Consider the following 17,827-nt stretch of genomic DNA (forward strand, 5'->3'; position numbering starts at 1 on the left):
GCCATCTCAAAAAGAAAAAAAAAAAAAAGGAAATACTTCTAAGTTATGTGAGAGAGTTTGTACATACTGACATTTTCAATGTGTACAATAAAAATCATTTTGTGTTAAGAAGTCAAATATGGGAAGGCAGAATCTGGGGGTTGAACAGAAGGGTTTAAGAAAGGGACTAGGCTTTGCATAGTCCCCAGGCTCCATTCCCTGCTCCATGGCCAAAGGGGCTACAGTGAAGGGCCCAGCAATGGCAGAGTTGTGGCAGGTGGCAGGTTAGAGCCCCTACCCTCGTCTCACGGCCCATGTTGGATTTCCACTGAGGCTGCCCACGGTGTGAAGGCCCATCTGCTCTGAGAGGCCCCATTGCCTACCTAGGCCTGGAGCCTTACCCCCAAAATGTTTTGGCCACCTAATGAGGACACCTCCCCCATTACCCAGGACTCATGCTGCCCTGGGAACCTGTGGGCAGATGGGGGCCAGAAATAGCTGTATAAGGTTCCACAGGGCTCCCAAGCTGGGGATGGAGGAGAAGGGATGACAGTCACACAGTTCACATAGCCACCTTCACAGCCTTTACCTCCTTCAAAGCTCACAGAAGTCCTGCCTGAAAGACAAACCCCATTTCACAGAGACCCTGGTGCTCCAGGGGTAGATTACGTCCCACTCAGGACGCAGAGTTGGCTCCGCCCCAACCCTCTCCTCCTGCTTCTCCTGCACACTGGGCGGAGGCCTTTCACCTTCCCTTTTGTGATGAGGAACCCGAGGCCCTTCCACAGAGGTTAAAGATGTTCCCAAGGTCAAGCTATTGCCATGGAGTGGAGTGAGGACCAGATCTCCTGTCCCCAGCCTGGGCTCCCCAAGGATGTCTCACAAACCTCAGAGAAAGCCTAGTCTTAGTGCACCAGGACGGGAGGATGGAAACTTCCAAAGGGGCTTGCTTTTTCAGCATGGTACCCTGGGAGCCCTGGCCAGGCCTAACTGAGGTGGTAACCTCACTTGAGGAGGAGGCCTGACCCAGATGCAGCCATGTTTCCCAAAGCTCACAGGGTGGCCTGCTGGGGGCCAAGAGGGCCTGGGCAGCTGTGGTCAGCCTCTGGAGAGGCTAGAGGCAGGTGGCAGGGGCAGCAGGATGCCGGCAGCAAGGCAAGGCCTTCAGGAGCTGGTGGCCACTGATCAACCTTAGAGTAGGGGAGAAGCCGAGCCTCTCCCAGCCCCTGGGACTCCTCCTTCTGGGGGCAGGCCCATTGGTCCTGTCAACAGAGGCTGTTTTATGGTTTAGGGTGAAAGATTGGCCCATCTGGTCAAACTCTTCAGGGCACAGTCCTGCTTCTTCCAGGGAGCCTCCCCTGACTGTTCTTCTCAGCAACCCCTGCCCCAGTTCTAGGAGGCTGTACCCCACGTCCACCGGGGCTCTTTCTCCTAAGTCACTGGGTCTGGTCTCCCACACCAGATAGAGAATTTCCCAGGAGGAGGCCTGTGACCCTCCTCCCCCAGCCTCATACTGGGCATTGCCCTGAGCAGCTCTGCTTCTGGATGAGGAGTCCCTGTGCCTGCTGTCCTGGGGGCAGCGGCAGTGGAAGGCTTGACAGGTGGCCTTGGGGCAGACTTCCTCCTCTGAGACACTAGAGGTTTTCTTTCCCTTTTTTTTTTTTTTTTTTTTTTTTTGCCTCCCTGTTCAGAGATTTCCCCTTCCCAGGCTGAAGTCAGGACACCATAAACAGAAGTGATAAGGCCTTGGGCCTTCAACCTGAACTTTGCAGCTGCCATTTTATGACTCCGATAACTCCTGGCACCCCTCCACCCACCCCCGCCATCACACCGAGTCTGGCTAGAGCAGGATTGCCCCATTCCATGAGGGAGCAATTGGTAGCTGTTCGGGAGGAAGGAGAAGCAGGGAGGGAAATAGGGACCCCTCACTCTAGCCTGCCCTCACCCAGTCCTGGTTAAGTCCCCTCTCCTCTCTCTGTGGACCCAGCCCGTGCACTGGGCTGTAAGAAACATGGGGATGTAAGAGACCCCAGCCCCTGACCTCATAGGATGGCCAGAATAGCCCAGCCTGGGAGGTGGGTAGGGCTGAAGGGTGGGGTTAGAGGGGGAAGGGTTGAGTTGGCTGGAGCAATCAGGGAAGGCTGCCTGGAGGAGGAGATAGAGTTGGGCACTAAATGAATAAGATGTGGAAAGACAGGGGGAGGGTAGGCATTGGAGGGAGGAGACAGATTTGGGCTGTCTCAGGAAGTGTGAAGTAGAAGTGGCCTGGCGTGAAAGGAGACCTCTCTGAATCCACTCTGCCCCTGGGCTCAGAAGCTTCTTGGGATGGAGGAATGGGGTGTCAGCAGTGGTCCCAAGATCCCTGGCTCATCCAAGAAGAGTTTGAGTGGCTTGAACCCAGGGTTGGGAGGGCCAGACGGTGGTTGGAGAGGCCTGAAGGCTTCATGCAAGTTGTGCCAGAGCTGTGGCCTCTGGGACAGAGCTTGGTAAGACTTTGAATGCTCAGGAGGTGGGTCTCATGGCTGTCATGGGTGGAGGTGAGGCTCCTGCCAATTGTCAGAGGTCCGCTCCTAGGACAGGCAATGAGCTTCCCATTCCCAGGGTGCACAAGACATCTGCTAGATGGAAACACAGAGATACCTGCTGTGGTGGAGGTGATGGTAAGGGAAGTGATCATGGGAGAGAATGAACTAGATAATCAAGATTCCTCACCCTCCCCCAGCCAACTTGGAGTGGGCATTTAAGACCCTGCCGAAGCAGCAACTCTAGATTACTCAAAGTCTGGGGTAGGGAGAAAATCAACCTCTGTCTAGGTGTAACTGGTGGGAGACAGATGTGGCTCTTGTGTCTCTGGACCTCGCTTTGCCCATCTGTAAAATGGGCTTCAGTAGACTCAATGAGTGCTGAGGTCTCCCCTGTTCTAGAGTGAGATGATCCATGCATCTCCTGCCTCAATCAGCATCTGCCTCCCAGCCCAGCTAAGCCATCTACAGACACACACATCACACTCACACATAGGGCACACGAGTACACATGTATGAAGGGCATACGCATACCCATGTTGAGAGGAAGCAGAAGTGGGAGGAAGAGGGAGGCCACTGCTTGTTGGCATTGGCTCCCTACTCAGCTCCCTCCATGCACAGGCCTGGCCCCTCCTGTTAACCACCACCCTTAGCCCCTCACTGCCCACCAGCTTCCACCTTGGGCTCTGGTACATTTTTGCTCTGCTCAGTGGGAGGGCACAGGGAGGGATGTGCCTGTCACTCTCCTGATCCCAAGAACCCCCTCTCAAGACCTGGGGCCCCCAGCACTGGTTCTGCTGCTGACACCCCACAGGCATCTCCAGACGGTCACAGCACACAAGAACGGCCCTCACATCCTCCCTCTCACCTACGGTGTACCAAACCTTTCATCTCAATCGGCCGCAGTACCTGACCCTGCACCCACTGGCCGCCCCACCCCACTGCGCACCCTCAACCGTGACAAGGAAGGCAATTCTGGGGCCCACTCTTCCCCGCTGCCCCTCCACTGATGCTGTGCCTGCTCCAGGCTGCGCTGGGAGGGACTGGGCACGACCAATATCCCAGCCCTCGCGTCTAGGTTCGGTCTGGAGCGGTGGGAGAAGGCGAGACGAGATGCTTGATGTCCCCTATTCCTCTTACACAGACACGCGCACAGACGGCCCGGCTCCCGCAGCCTCCCACCTCCCCCGCCCTCAGCAACCCCCAGGCTGCCGGGACTCTGGGCGGCGGGGCGAACACTCACCGCCGGCCCAAGGGCGCAGGCGAGGGCGCCTGCCAGCACGCATAGCCAGCGGGCGGGCAGAGGACTTGGCGGGGGCATGGTCTGCCCTGAGCCCGCGGCGGGCGGCCCCGCGCGGGCAAATAGCTGGCGGGCGGCGCACCAGGCGGGCGATGGCCGGGAGCCTGGCAGAGTGGCGCTGGCGCTGTGGCCCCAGAGCTAAGTAAGAAGCGCAGCTCAGGGCTGGGGGCGGGCCCCGGGGGCTCGTCTGACGGGCGGCGGGTCTAGCCAATGGATGGGTGGAGGCGGGGCCGCCGCGCAGGTATGGGGCGGGGCTGGGGGGCCCCAGCGAGTGAGGAAGCTCTGCGCTCTCTTTGCCAATCCCACACCTTGGTCTTCCGTAGTGAGACATTCATAGGCCTTCGCCCCTCCGGGCTCATCACCCGGGAATCTCGAGACCCGAACACATCCTTGCATAGCTCACGACCTTCCCAAGCTCCCACCTCCATACGCCCCCTCAGCCCCATCCCAGGGCGCTCCTCCTGTCTACCTCGGAGCCACCTCCTCCAGGAGGCCTCCCTGCCAGCCTCCCCATTTCCCACCTGTGCGCCTCGGAGGTTCGTGCGCGCAAATCCGATTACGAGACAGGAAGTGTCACTTATCTTCCCAGGCTGCGAACTGGGGCCCAGCACGTGGCCAGGGGCTGACAGAGATCGGGTTGTTTGATCCATTTTCAACAGCCCCAATTCATGCTTCGCGCCGAAGAAGCCGGACGAGAGGAAGTGAGGGCTTGAAAGAGGCCCGACTCTGGGTTCCTTGGTGTTCCCTGCTCCCGGGTGACCCGGCGGGGCGCGCTCAGCACCTGCTGGGTGCCCTGGCCCTTCAAGCCTCGGGGGACCTGCGCCAGGGAAGATGGGGTGGCGGCACCCTCGCGGGTCTCTGCCAGGGCACCTCCCCAGGGAGGCTGGGCTGAAGTGCCAGCGCCCTCGCGTGGGGAGCGAGGTCTGCTCCCAGGACACGGGCCGACTCCGCAGCTGACCTAAAACGAACCACAGACCTCGTCCTCCTCCTGCTTTCCCTATTTTACAGCTGGGGATACTGGGGTCCAGAGAGGGGCCAGGACCCTGGCCGCCTGCCTTTGGTGCTGAGCTTCCAAGGGGCGGCGGCTCGGCCGCTGGGTGACACTGGGCCAGTCTCTCTTCTGGTTTATTCGTCCCTGGCATGGGGAGCGGGGTCACCAGCCCTGCGCCCTGGGAGCGCGTCTTCTTGTGGACCAAGCGCAGGTGGCTGCTGGCCCTCTTTCTAGGGGCTCGAGCCTGCACAATCGAGGCTGGAGATGTGGTCACGGCGGCAGGATAGGGTGGCTGGCGGAGCCATGTGATAAAAGGAGGGGCGGAGTTCAGTGGAGAGGCGGAGAGGGCAGCGGGTCCCAGAGCCCTGAGCAGAATGTGCGGCTACCTGAAGGAGGTCCCGCGCTAGGCTTTGGCTGAACAGCAGGAGCGCAGGAACTCCCTGAGGACCCACCAGGGCTTCCCTCCCTACAGCGAGGGAACGTCGGGATGCTGCCATGGGGTGGGCTTGAGGGGAGTGGGGGAAAGCCGGGAAGGGATGAGTGCCCTGGCCCTTTCTTCAGGGCGCGCTTACACTTTCTTTCCACTCTCTCTTCTTCCTCTTCTTTCTTCCTCCCTTCCAGCATTCCATCCCCTGCACTTGCTCTTTTTCCCTTCCCCCTCTATCCTCCTTCCCTTCATTAAAGGAAACCTCACCACCATGGAGCCTCTCCCTCCTTTTTTCCATGCACATTTATTCATCTCTTTCTGTGCACCAGGCCCTGTACTGTGCACTGGGGGCACAGAGGTGGATGGGCGGCATCCCCTTGCCATGAGGGGAACTTGGGGAGCCACTGTGCTCCCTGCAATTTCTACCTCCTTCCCGATATAATCAGTGAGCCTGGGCACAGGCCCGTCCTTAGATTTGGGAGCTGTGGAGATGCCTCTGCCCTAGCCTTTCTTGGGTTTGTACTCAATCTCCCAATGGCAGGAGTGTTTGAATGATCCTCAGCCATCTCCTCAGCTATCCACACCCCTGACGGCTGCTGTTAGCTCAGAAATCAGGGGTCTTTTTCTCTCCTTATGACCCTGTGTACCCCGTCTCGGGTCTCAGTTCCCTGGCAGGACAGTGGAATTGTGTCTTTTTCCTGGGAAGTTACTTCTGCTGGCATGGTGTCCTAGAAGCCCTAGATGTGAAGAGCAAATCTGTGGGTTTGGGGTGTCATGAATCCTCAGCCCCCGCTCCTCAACACATACATACACACACAGCACCTAGCCAGCTGCAGAATGCTGAAATCCTGTCATTAATGTGTCATGCCCCCAGGGTTGTTGAAGTCCTCCTGCTCTCCTGGAGGACAAGGTTCTTGGACACTTGAGGGTGTATGATCGGTGTGAGGATTGGAGAGGCAGACCTCACTTTGTCATGTGACCCGCCAGTGGATGGCTGGTGGGCAGGGTGAGGAGGGAGGGAGAGGGACTGTCTACAAGTGGGGATGGGCTGCCTTCCCCTGGCTCTGGAGAGGGGCCCGCACTACCCCTCCTCTCCTCTGTTGGAGGGCTGGATGGCCAGGCTGGAGGCAGTGAGTGGCCGGGAAGGCATCTGATGCCTTTGCAGGCCTGGCTCCCCGGAAGGGAGTAGGTGAATCAGAAATAATTGTTTCCTTGCAGATTTTTCGGAATAAACATCACTTCTTTGTTCTTTCAAAATTGTTCTCCTGGGGGATCCACCCTCCTTACCTATCAAAGGGCACAAAACATGTTCAGAAATGAAAAGAGCAGAAAGAAAATAGCAAAACCAAACAAAAGCCTAAAAAATTCAACCAACATTAAATGTGACCATGTTTCAAATAATTGCTCCCGAATGTCCTGTCCTGTGTTCTGAAGCACTGGGCAGAGGGGGTCAACCGTGGGCCCACTCTTGGGGAGTCTTGTAGAATCTACTGAGGAAGCCATCCTTTTGTGCACCCAGTTGATCTGGGAAGGCTTCTTGGAGGAAGAGGGATGTCAGAAGCAGAGGGGGACTACCTGAGGGATGGACTACCTGAGGGAGTGGGAAGCCTGTGGTCCCAATCTCCCCACCCTGTCCAAAGCCTAAGCCCCTCTGGAGTCTGCCTCCCCTTCCCAGTCTACGCTTGAGGAGGAGAGCCATAGTCACCTCCTACTCTCTGTTCCCCCATGTCCTTCTTGCACGGATTCCTCCCTGGGGGGGTCTGTTCTGAAGTCTCCCCTCTGGGATCCCTAAAACCTGTCCCTAGTCTCTAACCCCATTTCATATCCCTTCTGGATGTCAGAATGACATGGGTGCCAAGGACACGGGAGGTGGCGGGAAAGAGAGAGAAGTGGAGTCACTTGCCATCCCCCGTGACAACAGGCATGGCACAAAGAGAATCTGCAGTTACTCATTCTGAGCCTGCCTGGCTTCCTGCCTGTCTCATCCATGCGCTGTGTGCCGCCCTCGCCTCCTCTCAGAATCGTGCACTCACTGCCTTCAAGGCTTCCAGCTCAGGGGATCCATGGTGGTGAGGTTCCGTGGTGGAGTGGGAAGGGGGTTAGGGGGCCACAGAGTGGCCTTGACCTGTATGGTGGAGGCCAGGCTAGGAGATGCTGAGGAAACCACCTGGCTGGGGGAGTCACTGCTCTAGGATTCCCCTGCCAGAGCCACCCACATTGCTGTCTGGAGGCAGGCAACATTTGCTTTCTCCGGGCTTCTGAGTTGAAGGGACCTACACTTTTGGTCTTTATTCATAGAGTGGGGCTGGTAGCTCTGGGAATATGGAGTGATCACCAACTCCCCAGGGTGCACCTTCTTTTGGGGCCAGTTCTTCCGGTGAGAAGATGCACCTTAACTCCAGGCTGTAATTTAGTGGAAGGCAGGAGAGGCCTGGGCAGGCATTTAAAGAAGAAATATTCCCTTCATCCCTTCCATAACAGCATGCAGTGAATATCATTCATTCACCCTTCACGTCTCACCGCCCACACTCATCTGGGGGCTGGGGATGTGACTGTGACTTAGACATGGGCTGTCCTCTGCAGGGAATCCAGCACTGCTTGGGTGTGGGATTGTGGGGGATCTTCTGCTGGTGCCACACCTGCATCTAGGAAGAAAACCAAGTTCACGGGAGAGCAGGTGATGGAGAAAGAATCATCCTGACTTAACAGATTTGGAAATGAAGCCCAGGGACAAGTTCTGAAATGGCTATTCCTGGTCCTGGAGGCTGGGGCTTAGAGCTCTGTTGGGGGGAAGGGTGGTGCTAACTATAGGTGTGTCAGTTCAGGTCCTCTAGTGAGCAAATGCTAAAGTGGAGTTAGGAGTGTGAATGTTTATTGGATGGCAGGGGGACCTGTGAGAGACAAAAGAGGAGAAAGTAGGATTGGGCAGAGAGAAACTCAGACTGCGTTGCAGATCTGAAAAAGTCTCTGCCAATTTGCTAGCGAGTTCCAGGGCAAAGGCTGGAATAGAAGCCTTAGTAACCCTACTGTGCTTTGTCAATGTCTGGGGCTGTCTGGGAAGAGCATTAACAGGCCGTCATAGACCTATTGACCAGAGCCTGAAGGCAATGTGGCTAGAGGCTCCAGCTCATTGTCCTCCTCACAGTTGAGTGGCAAGCTCTTTCTAGAGGGGGATCCAAGTGATGCCCCTTTGCAGCTGCCACAGAGGGGAAACCGAGGCATGGAGAATGAAGTGTGTGAGAGAGCTCCTGCTCCAGGGGATAGAGGAAGAGGAGACCTAGGTACCACCCTTGGAGCTCCTGGTCTGGGCAGAGAGGAAAAGCCTGAGAACTCCTTCCCTCAAAACCCCAGGGCTCAGTTTGGTCCAGGAGGTCAGCAGTCTGTCACCAGACAGCTTAGCAAGGGGGTTGTATTATTCTGTTTGCACACTGATGATAAAGAGATACCTGAGACTGGGAAGTTTATAAAGAAAAAGAGGTTTCATGGACTCATAGTTCCATGTGGTTGGAGAGGCCTCACAATCATGGCAGAAGGTGAAAGGCAGAAGGCAGGCAAAAAGGGGTTGTGCAGAGGAACTCCCATTTATAAAACCATCAGATCTCATGAGAGTTCTTCACTACCACAAGAACAGTATCAGGGAAACCGCCCCCATGATTCAATCAGCTCCCTCCAGGTCCCTCCCACAACACATGGGAATTATGAGAGCTGCAATTCAAGATGACATTTGGGTGGCGACACAGCCAAACCATATCAGGGGTCATGGTGTTGGGAGTGTGGGAGACTCTAAAGGGGAGGACTGTTCCACCCTGTTTTCAAAAGCAGCCACAGTTTCTGGTCAAATGCTTGCTGCAGTGTGCGTGTGTGTGTGCATGTGTGTCCGCGTGTAAGAGCATGTGAGTGTGTGCCCTTGTGTGTGGGCATGAGTTCATACAGACACATCTACTTCCAGCCAGGGGTCTGAGAGCAGGGCTTGGCCAGTGTGTGCAGGGAGGAAGTAGAGTTAAGGGCAAGGTTCAAGGTAGGTAGGGCAGAGAGGGGCTGAGTTTCAGAGGGTGCCCATAACCACAGACAGCACTGCATCATCTCTCAGAGCTCATTTCTGAGGCAGTGAATTCCTGAGGGGGGTGAGGCCACTTAGCCCAGGGAGAACTCGGACTAACTCCACAGGGGATCTCAAAGTTCTCACGCTCACCTCCCCCTTCCCAGTCCTGCGTTCCTGTGTGTAGCTGACCTTCGACAGAGATTCTAGAAAAGGGAGATAATGTAGGCAGGACAAAACAGACATGGAGTTTAACATAACTGATGCCACCAGAGATTTGTGTGTGTGTTAAAAATGTGAGGGTATCCACTGGGGAAAAAAAGAAAGTATGTAACTCCCAAATAACCAGAAAAAAGAGAAATGAAACTAAGAAAACTCCATGTATCCAATAAAAGATTGTTTGGGAAGGTTAAAAATAAAGATTGTTTGGGAAGATTAAAAATAAAGATTGCTCATATGAGAGGATTAAAGATAAAAATATATGATAAATAGAAGCATCAAATCATGTATTAGAAATAATAACAAAAATGAATCATCATAGTCAATGGGAATGAGTGAGAATTTAAGATAGAAAACAAAAGGCACAAAGAGGATAGTTCATATTGTTAGACCACTCAATCTCTCAAGAAGATATAAAAATGCCAAGCGTCTATGCATCGAATGCTGTAGCCTCAAGTTATGTAAAAAAGGGAGGGACTGTCAAATCTACAGTCGTAGTGGAAGAGTTTAACATCCTTCTCTCAGGAATTCTTTCCAGCTCTCAGAATAAGGAGAGCCACATCTCCCTCTATGTGTATATGTAACTAAAAATATGGTGTCCAGCAACCAAAGCAAGTTGCAGAATATGTATGGTACAATGTTACTTTTATAGAGTTAACAATACTATCTGCAAACAATACTATGTAACTTTTATGGATACTAATTATGCAGTAAAAGTGTAAATCATGTCCAGGAATGATAAACACAAAGGCATGTTATTAGTTACCTCTGCAAAGAGAGGGAGGGGAATGGAATAAGGGAGATGTATTAGTTTTTTTTTTTTTTTTTTGAGACGAAGTCTTGCCCCAGGCTGGAGTACAGTGGCACAATCTTGGCTCACTGCAACCTCCGCCTCCCGGGTTCAAGCCATTCTCCTGCCTCAGCCTCCCGAGTAGCTGGGATTAGAGGCGCACGCCACCACGCCTGGCTAATTTTCGTATTTTTAGTAGAGACAGGATTTCGCCATGTTGGCCAGGCTGGTCTCGAACTCCTACCACAAATGTGGCTGCTTGAAACAGCACTCATTATTATCTCACATTTTCTAGAGTCAGAAGTCCATATAAAGGTTAGCTGGGTCCTCTGCTTGAAGTCAAAGTGTCAGCCAGGACTGTGTTTTCATATGAAGCTCAGGGTCTTCTTCCAAGTTCATTCAGGTTGTTCAGTTTTCATTGTTATTCCAAGCACTTTCAGGTTGTTCAATCTTTTGCAGCTATAAGACCCCCTACTTTCTTGTTGGCCATTGACGGGTGTCATTCTCAGCTCCTAGAGGTTGACCTCAGGTTCTAGCCATGTGACTCTCTCCGTACGCAGTTCACAACATAGAGGTTTGCTTTTTTTTGACAGGCCAGCAAGAGAGTATCTGCTGCAGCTTTGAACCTGTCTGACTTATGTCTCTGAACTCTAGAACCTCCTTTTAAAGGGCTCACCTGATTAAGTCAGGCCCACCCACACTCACAGGGAGGGGATTATACAGGGTGTGCACACCAGGAGCCAGGAATCTTGGGTGCCATCTTAGAATTCTGCCAACCATAGGAGGGATACACAGGGGATTCTCAACTGCACTGAATTATTTTATTTCTTTAAAAAATGTCTATAGCAGGCCAGGCACGGTGGCTCTTGCCTGTAATCCCAGCACTTTGGGAAGCCAAGGAGGGCAGATCACAAGCTCAGGAGATCGAAACCATCCTGGCTAACATGGTGAAACCCTGTCTCTACTAAGACTACAAAAATTTAGCTGGGCGTGGTGGTGGGCGCCTATAGTCCCAGCTATTTGGGAGGCTGAGGCAGGAGAATCGCTTGAACCCAGGAGGCGGAGGTTGCAGTGAGCCGAGATCACGCCACTGCAATCCAGCCTGGGTGACAGAGTGAGACTCCGTCTCAAAAAAAAAAAAAAAATATATATATATATATATATATAAATCTACAGCAAATATGACATCATATTAAGGTCTAATAAAACTGGGTGATGGATATTTGGGTTTGATTTTCTTATTCTTTTCTCTTCTATGTTTGGAAATATTTCACGCACAGACAATTAATAAATTTTAAAACACCAGAAATCACCCTTCTAAGTAATTATTATGGTAAGGAAGTGAAAATTGGAATTATACATTATTTAGAAATGAATAACATTGAATATTAAAATAAGAGATATGAACATTCTAGTAACTGGAGGAAAATTTGTAGCCTTAATTACACTGATAATAAACAAGAAAGACAAAATTAGTGAAATAACAGCTAAATATACTAGAAAAAAATAATAAATCTAAAGAAAGAAGGAATTAGTAACTATAAAAACAGAAAACAATGAAATCAAAATAAAATATTGAATTGATTAATAAAGTAAACTTTCCTCTTGAGCAGACCAGTAAACAGACAAAGGTTTAGCAAGGCTGATCACAAATGAAAGTGGAAATATACAAGAGAAAGGACATAGTTCCAAGAATAGAGTATATTTGAAAGCTATGAGGGAATACTATCTTAATGCCAATATATTTGAACATCTAGGTGAAATGGGTGCTTTTCTAGAGAAATATAAACTATTAAATTTACCCCTAAAAAATACCAAGCTCAGATAGTTTTATAAGAGGATTATATAAACCTTTAAGGCACAGATAACTCCTATGTAATCAAACTGTTTGAAAGCAGTGAAGAAGATGAAATGTTTTCCAACATATTCTATGAGGTATCATAATGCTGATATTAAAACAAAGCAAATATATGGTAAGTAAAAAAAAAACTGTATTTCCATTTTATAATTTCATGGATATCAATAAATATATAAATCTATGAATTAATTTAATACATATTTAATGTCTAATGTTTAATTCATGTTCATACATAAACATAGAAGCAAAAATTAAACAGCAGGGTCAATAAAGTACAAAGTTGTCTTAGTTCCTCAGCTAAGACAAGGAAGACAAACCACTGCTGCCCCACTAGGGAAGGTTTGAGGCAGGTCTGTTGTCAGCTGCCGTGCCTTAGGCAGGATGCGGCTGGCCGCTGCCTGGTGAGGTGAGGGGACCTGGGCCCAGGACAGGTGTGGGCAGAGGCAGCCTCACCTGCCAGGTGGGAGTTGAGACTGGAAGAGAGGACCCTGGCTGGTCATAGAGTGGCTGCCCTTGAGAAACCAGATGTTTCCAGAAAGGGATGGGCCTGGAATCTGGGCTCCCATGGGCTGAGAAGGTAGAGCACAGCCCAGGTCTGTGCCACTCTGACGAGGACCTCGGGACCCTGAAGAAACGCCCAGAGAAATCCAGGTACAGCCATATCCTGATCCTTGCAGAGCAGGGGTGGAAGTATCTATTTAACTTTCTTTTGACCCATCAGCCAGACCTGGGTTCTGACCTGGGGCCTTTGCAACAGCCACTGTGTCATTCCCCTGATTGAAGGATGGGTTCTAGGACTGGGGCCAAGCTTGTGGCATAAAGACCAGGCAGAGAGAGCAAGAGATCTGAGCTAGGTTGGGAAAGCCCAGATCTAATCCCTCCTCTGTCCCCCATTGCAGCCACAGGTATCCAGCATAAAGGCCTCTAGGGACCCTAGGCCCGACTGTGCCCACAGGCAAGCAGCCATGCTCATTAAATGCTTCTTCTTATCATCTTTATTACTCTGATGATTACCAGAGTGTGGGAGTGTGTGTCTACTCTCCCTGGGGAGACAAGGCTATTTTAGGGTCCCAAGGCCCTCTCGAGAGTGGCTGCCCTCTCCCTGATGGCTGCCCACAGTGGCAAGGTAGGCTGGTGCCCTGCCACTGGACAGTGACTGCGGCCTGCAATCTGGAGTCTGCAGCAGATAGCCTCGGTTCTCACTGGAGCCAGAAGCCCCCCGTCTCCCTCCTAGCCTTTCCTTCATTTGGGTGGAATCTCAGTCCATTGACTCAGGTTCAGGAAATATGGCTTGTCTTTATTTTCTAGAATTCAAGTTAATTTTGACTTTATATTCTCATTACACCGGATTGGCAAAAAATAGAACTTCAGCCTTTCTTGGGTTCCTGCGTGGTTTGTTCTGGGAAAATGTTAGAGATCTCCTTCCTTCTCGCACTCCATTGGTTTCTGGTTCTGCCAAGACCCACAGTAGCCCAGCCTGCATGGTCCTGGCAAGTCCAGGGCCTGGGGCTTTGGGGACTGAGGATTTGGTGGGGCTGGGGCCTGGTGTCCAGGGCCCAGCCTCCTGTGTACCCTGCAGTCCCCTTCCTGAGGGGGGAGCAGGCAAAGAACAGGTGGGGAGCAGGTAGTGAGTCTAGTGCTGCTCAAGGGAGACAGTTTGGAGGAATCCCAGGGAAGTCCTCCCCTTCTCCTCCTGGGTCCCCAGGCTTGACACTTGAAAACAAATGCCTGGACAGGAAGTGTCTTGAGGTCACTTCTGCTTTTCTTCCAGCCTCCACCCTCCTCTGCAGCGAGAGGAATCATTTCCAGGAGAAGAACAGCAAAGACCATCTCATGCTCTTATTGCCAAGTTGGGTCCCTAATGCTTTCCCAAGGTCCTCACCTCCATTAAATTCCAAGCTGGGCCAGGACAACCTCAGGCTGTTGTGGTGCTTGCTCTGTGGAGGGAGGAGAGGCCCCAGCAGCACCCTCTTTTCCCCTTTTGAGGAAACTTGGTGAACGCAGCACTCAGCAAGGAGAGCAGGCCCAGGAAGCTGGGGGTGGTGGTGACCAGGGGAATCAAACTGGAGCTGCCTGGCAACCTAGCTGCAGAGAAAAACCAGCTGGGTAGGACCACCTGCGCAGGGCTGGGAAGGAGGCCAGGAAGATGTTTGCTGAAGATAGAGAGGTGGGAGGAAGAGAAAAGAGGAAGGAGAGATAGGGGAGGAGGGATGAGGAAGGAAGGAAGGATGAGGAGGGTGGGCAGAGGATGGAGAGTTGGGAGAGAAGAAAAAATGAGAGGGGAGAAGGGAATGGGGAGGGAAGAGGAAGCCAAATGCTGGAGCCAGGGGAGGAAGGGGAGTCTGTTCTTGCAAGTGCATCCCTGACTTCTCTCTCTCACCCTTTGCTTCCAGTCTGAGGTCATCTTTAACTCATCCCTCACCTGCTCACCTGTTCACCTGTTCACCACAATTGCTTCCTCAGAATCTCTGGAACCCCATTCTCCAATCTCAGTATCTGGATTGAGTATTATTATTGTTTGTTAAGAAAAGCTTCAGGCCAGGTGCAGTGGCTCACACCTATAATCCTAGCACTTTGGGAAGTCAAGGTCAGTGGATCACTTGAGGTCAGGAGATCAAGACCAGCCTGGCCAAGATGGTGAAACCCCAGCTCTACTAAAAATACAAAAATTAGCCAGGTGTAGTGGTGCACGCCTGTAGCCCCAGCTACTTGGGAGGCTGAGGCAGGAGAATAACTTGAACCCAGGAAGTGGAGGTTTCAGTGAGCTGAGATCACACCATTGCACTCCAGCCTGGGTGACACAGTGAGACTCCATTTCAAACAAACAAACAAACCAAGGAAAAAAAAAAAAAAGAAAGAAAGCTTCAAAATACATGAAGTGAATAAAGTATTATAATGATCTTCCATGCACTCATCACTTAATTTGTTTCCTCTGTCCCTCTACCTCAACCACGATTATTTTGAATCCAATTACAGATCTATCATTTTATCTGTAAATATTTCAGTGTGTACCTCTAAAGGATAAGGACTCTAAAAAGTAACCACAATACCATTACACAGAACACAACAAAATTTTCACACCTAAGAAATACCAAAATTCCTTAATAGCATTCAATATCCAATCATTATTTAATTTTCATTCCTTGCCTTATAAGTGCTTTGATTGATTGATTATTTATTTATTTATTTATTTATTATTTTTATCAGTTTTTGCTTAAATCCGATTCACACATTCAGATTTCATACAGAGACTCCCCTCATCCTCTCTGCCTGTGCTTCTCTTTTCCTTGCAGGCTCTCTTTTGAAGAAACTGGGTTGTGGGTTCTGCGCACGGGCATCCTCTTGTCAAAGTTTGCTGCTTGTGTCCCTGTGGTGTTATTTAATACATTTCTCTCAGACTGACTATTGTGGAACATATTTTAAAACATCAGCGAGATGCTGTGGCTCCTAAGTTCCCAGCGCTTACCAGGCCCTGCGTGACGCCTCCATCACGTCCCTTCATCTCTCTTCTTGTTTTCTGCTCTCCCTGAAGGCATACCAGCCTCCCTGCTATTTTGAAAATTTATTCCTAGACCCCTCTTGCTTTTCAGTCTGTACCAGCAGCTCCCTCTGCTTGGAATGCTCTTCCCCGGTATTCCCATGGCTCCCCACCTCTCTTCTCAATGCCAGTCCCCCTCCTTACTACTGCAAACTGCTCCCTTCCCCTCAACTCCTAAACCTCTTTACTCTCTACTCTTTTTCATAACACTTACCACCTTCCAAGGTGTTGTGTCTCTAGGATACCTGGAGGCAGTTCTTACATCTGCCCTTTCTCTATCCACCCATTCCTCCCCTCTGGCTCCCAACCCAGTGGGCACAAGGGACTTCCAGGCCAGGTGCCAAGGGAGGGGAGGAACTGGCCAGACCAGCTCATGCCTCTGTTTGCACAGGTCTGGGTAAAAATAGCCTCAGCTATGCACGCCTCTCTCGCTTCCTCTTTATTCTGGATCCTGCCCAGGCCTGAGTCACTTGCCAGTTGTGCTTGCCCCTAGGCCTACTCTTGCCTGAGATGGGATAGGGCCCAGAGGGATAAGGACAGGGACCCTGACAGCATTAGCAGCTCTGCTGCAGCCCACGTGAACCTTGACGCCTGCTGCCACTCTGGAAAGCCACCCTGAATTGACCGCTGGCTTCTTTTGCTTTGTGATGACCCTAACTTTCAGATTATTTAACCCCTTCTTTGGGGGTAGGCTTGTCTGTCCTCTGTCTTGCATGGGGAGGAATTGGGGTGGGGAAGGAGCAAGGAGGAAGCTGAACTCCTGCCCTGGGAGCTCCCAGGCTAAGTCGGGAGACCAGAGTCTCTTGTAGGAATGAGGTAGGGTGTGAGTGGAGACTGCGGGCAGAGCTTAGCCTCTCTGGGTGGTGCAGATCAGAGGAAGGGCTTTGCGGGAATTGTGCTCTGAAGAAATGGAGGGTCAGAGGAGAGGTCTTGGACTGGTGGTGGAAGAATGAGTGTGTATGTGTAACCTATGGTGGGAGAGTGGAGAGAAGGCAGAAGGCAGAAGGCTTGCTGGAGCTAAGACCCCATTTGAGGGTAACTGGCCACCAGCGGAGGGCCGTACGGAGGAGTAAGAAAGTACAGAACTGTGCGTAATAAAGAAATGTCTTACGCCTGGTCTGGAGGAGTGCCAATGCATGGGGAAGCCTGGGGCTGAGGAGCCCTTAGTCTGAGGCCAGACTAGGGCTGGGTCTTATCCTCCCGTCCACACGGCGGGGCTGGATGTTTTGCCATAGCCAGGCTGCTCTAGCCTGGCACATGCCGGCCACTCAGCTGAGGGAGTCACTCACTTCCTTATCCTCCTGGTGTCAGTGTGAAGACGCACCACACAGAGTTCATCCATCATCCAGTGCCCTTCTGATGGGGTAGAAGCCACAGCTCCTTTACTCTTGACCCACATAGTTCAGTGATCGGGTAGGGCTTATCCTCCGCTCTGGCTCCAGTAGTGAGCACCTGCCTCAGGCCTGGCCAATGGGAGTCATGCCAGTGGTCACATGCCCCAACCTGGGCCAATGAGCATCAGCCCTGGGGCTTTTGCTGAAACTGTGGGAAAGAAGCTTGCTTTTCCACTGGTAAGCTGGGAAAATGCAAGTTTGCCGCTGCTGTGGCATATTTACCTGCTTGAGATTTGAGCAAACACAAGGAAATCAGAGCCAAGCGGTAGAGATAGACAGATTTCTGATGACATTGTTTGAGTTCTTGAATCCAGTTGCACCGGAAGCCCTGTGAACTTTTCTGTTTCTGATCTATAAATCTCTTCTTTGCTTAGGCCAGTATATGCTGGCTTCATGTTAAGTGAAACAGAAAGAGTTCTAATACTGCAAGTTCCCACTCCAACTCCCCAGTCCTCAAGTCGTTCAGGGACAGCAGAATGGAAGAGGCCACCTTGGGAAGGAGTGGGAATGTACGTGTGGTTTGTTTTAGCCCAGGACAGAAAGAAGCACTTCTTCTGAATCTTCGTGTTGGCCTCTGCTCCTGGGCAGTCTCTCCTGGACCTGGTGCCGTTTCTTTTTCCTTAGAGAGATGTTCTGCTCTGTCTCCATAGAGTGAGTAGAGCCAGCGTGGTTCCTCCAGACCTTCCCCTCAGTCCTGCCAGGATGTGCTGCTCCTTCACAGTAAGGGCTTCCTGCATCCCCTTCCACCCAACCCCACCTGCTTTCCATCT

The 17,827-nt window shown here is 51.6% G+C and overlaps 1 protein-coding gene across 5 annotated transcripts in view; it reads right to left on the reverse strand.

Moving 5' to 3' along the window:
• Positions 1-4,660, reverse strand: part of VIPR1 (vasoactive intestinal peptide receptor 1) — a 35,721-nt gene extending 31,061 nt beyond the window's left edge. The window contains exon 1 of one of the 5 annotated variants that reach the window (XM_063611413.1): positions 4,323-4,660. In XM_063611413.1, the coding sequence (XP_063467483.1) occupies positions 4,323-4,451 (129 nt within the window). In that variant the 5' untranslated portion in view covers positions 4,452-4,660. Of the gene's footprint in view, positions 1-3,744; positions 4,291-4,322 lie in introns of those variants that run through there. The other 4 variants (XM_055281240.2, XM_055281239.2, XM_055281238.2 and 1 more) reach the window with 4 other exon arrangements.
• Between the last annotated feature and the right edge of the window lie 13,167 nt (positions 4,661-17,827).

This window comes from Symphalangus syndactylus, chromosome 1, assembly GCF_028878055.3.
Source record: "Symphalangus syndactylus isolate Jambi chromosome 1, NHGRI_mSymSyn1-v2.1_pri, whole genome shotgun sequence".
Lineage (NCBI taxonomy): Eukaryota > Metazoa > Chordata > Mammalia > Primates > Hylobatidae > Symphalangus > Symphalangus syndactylus.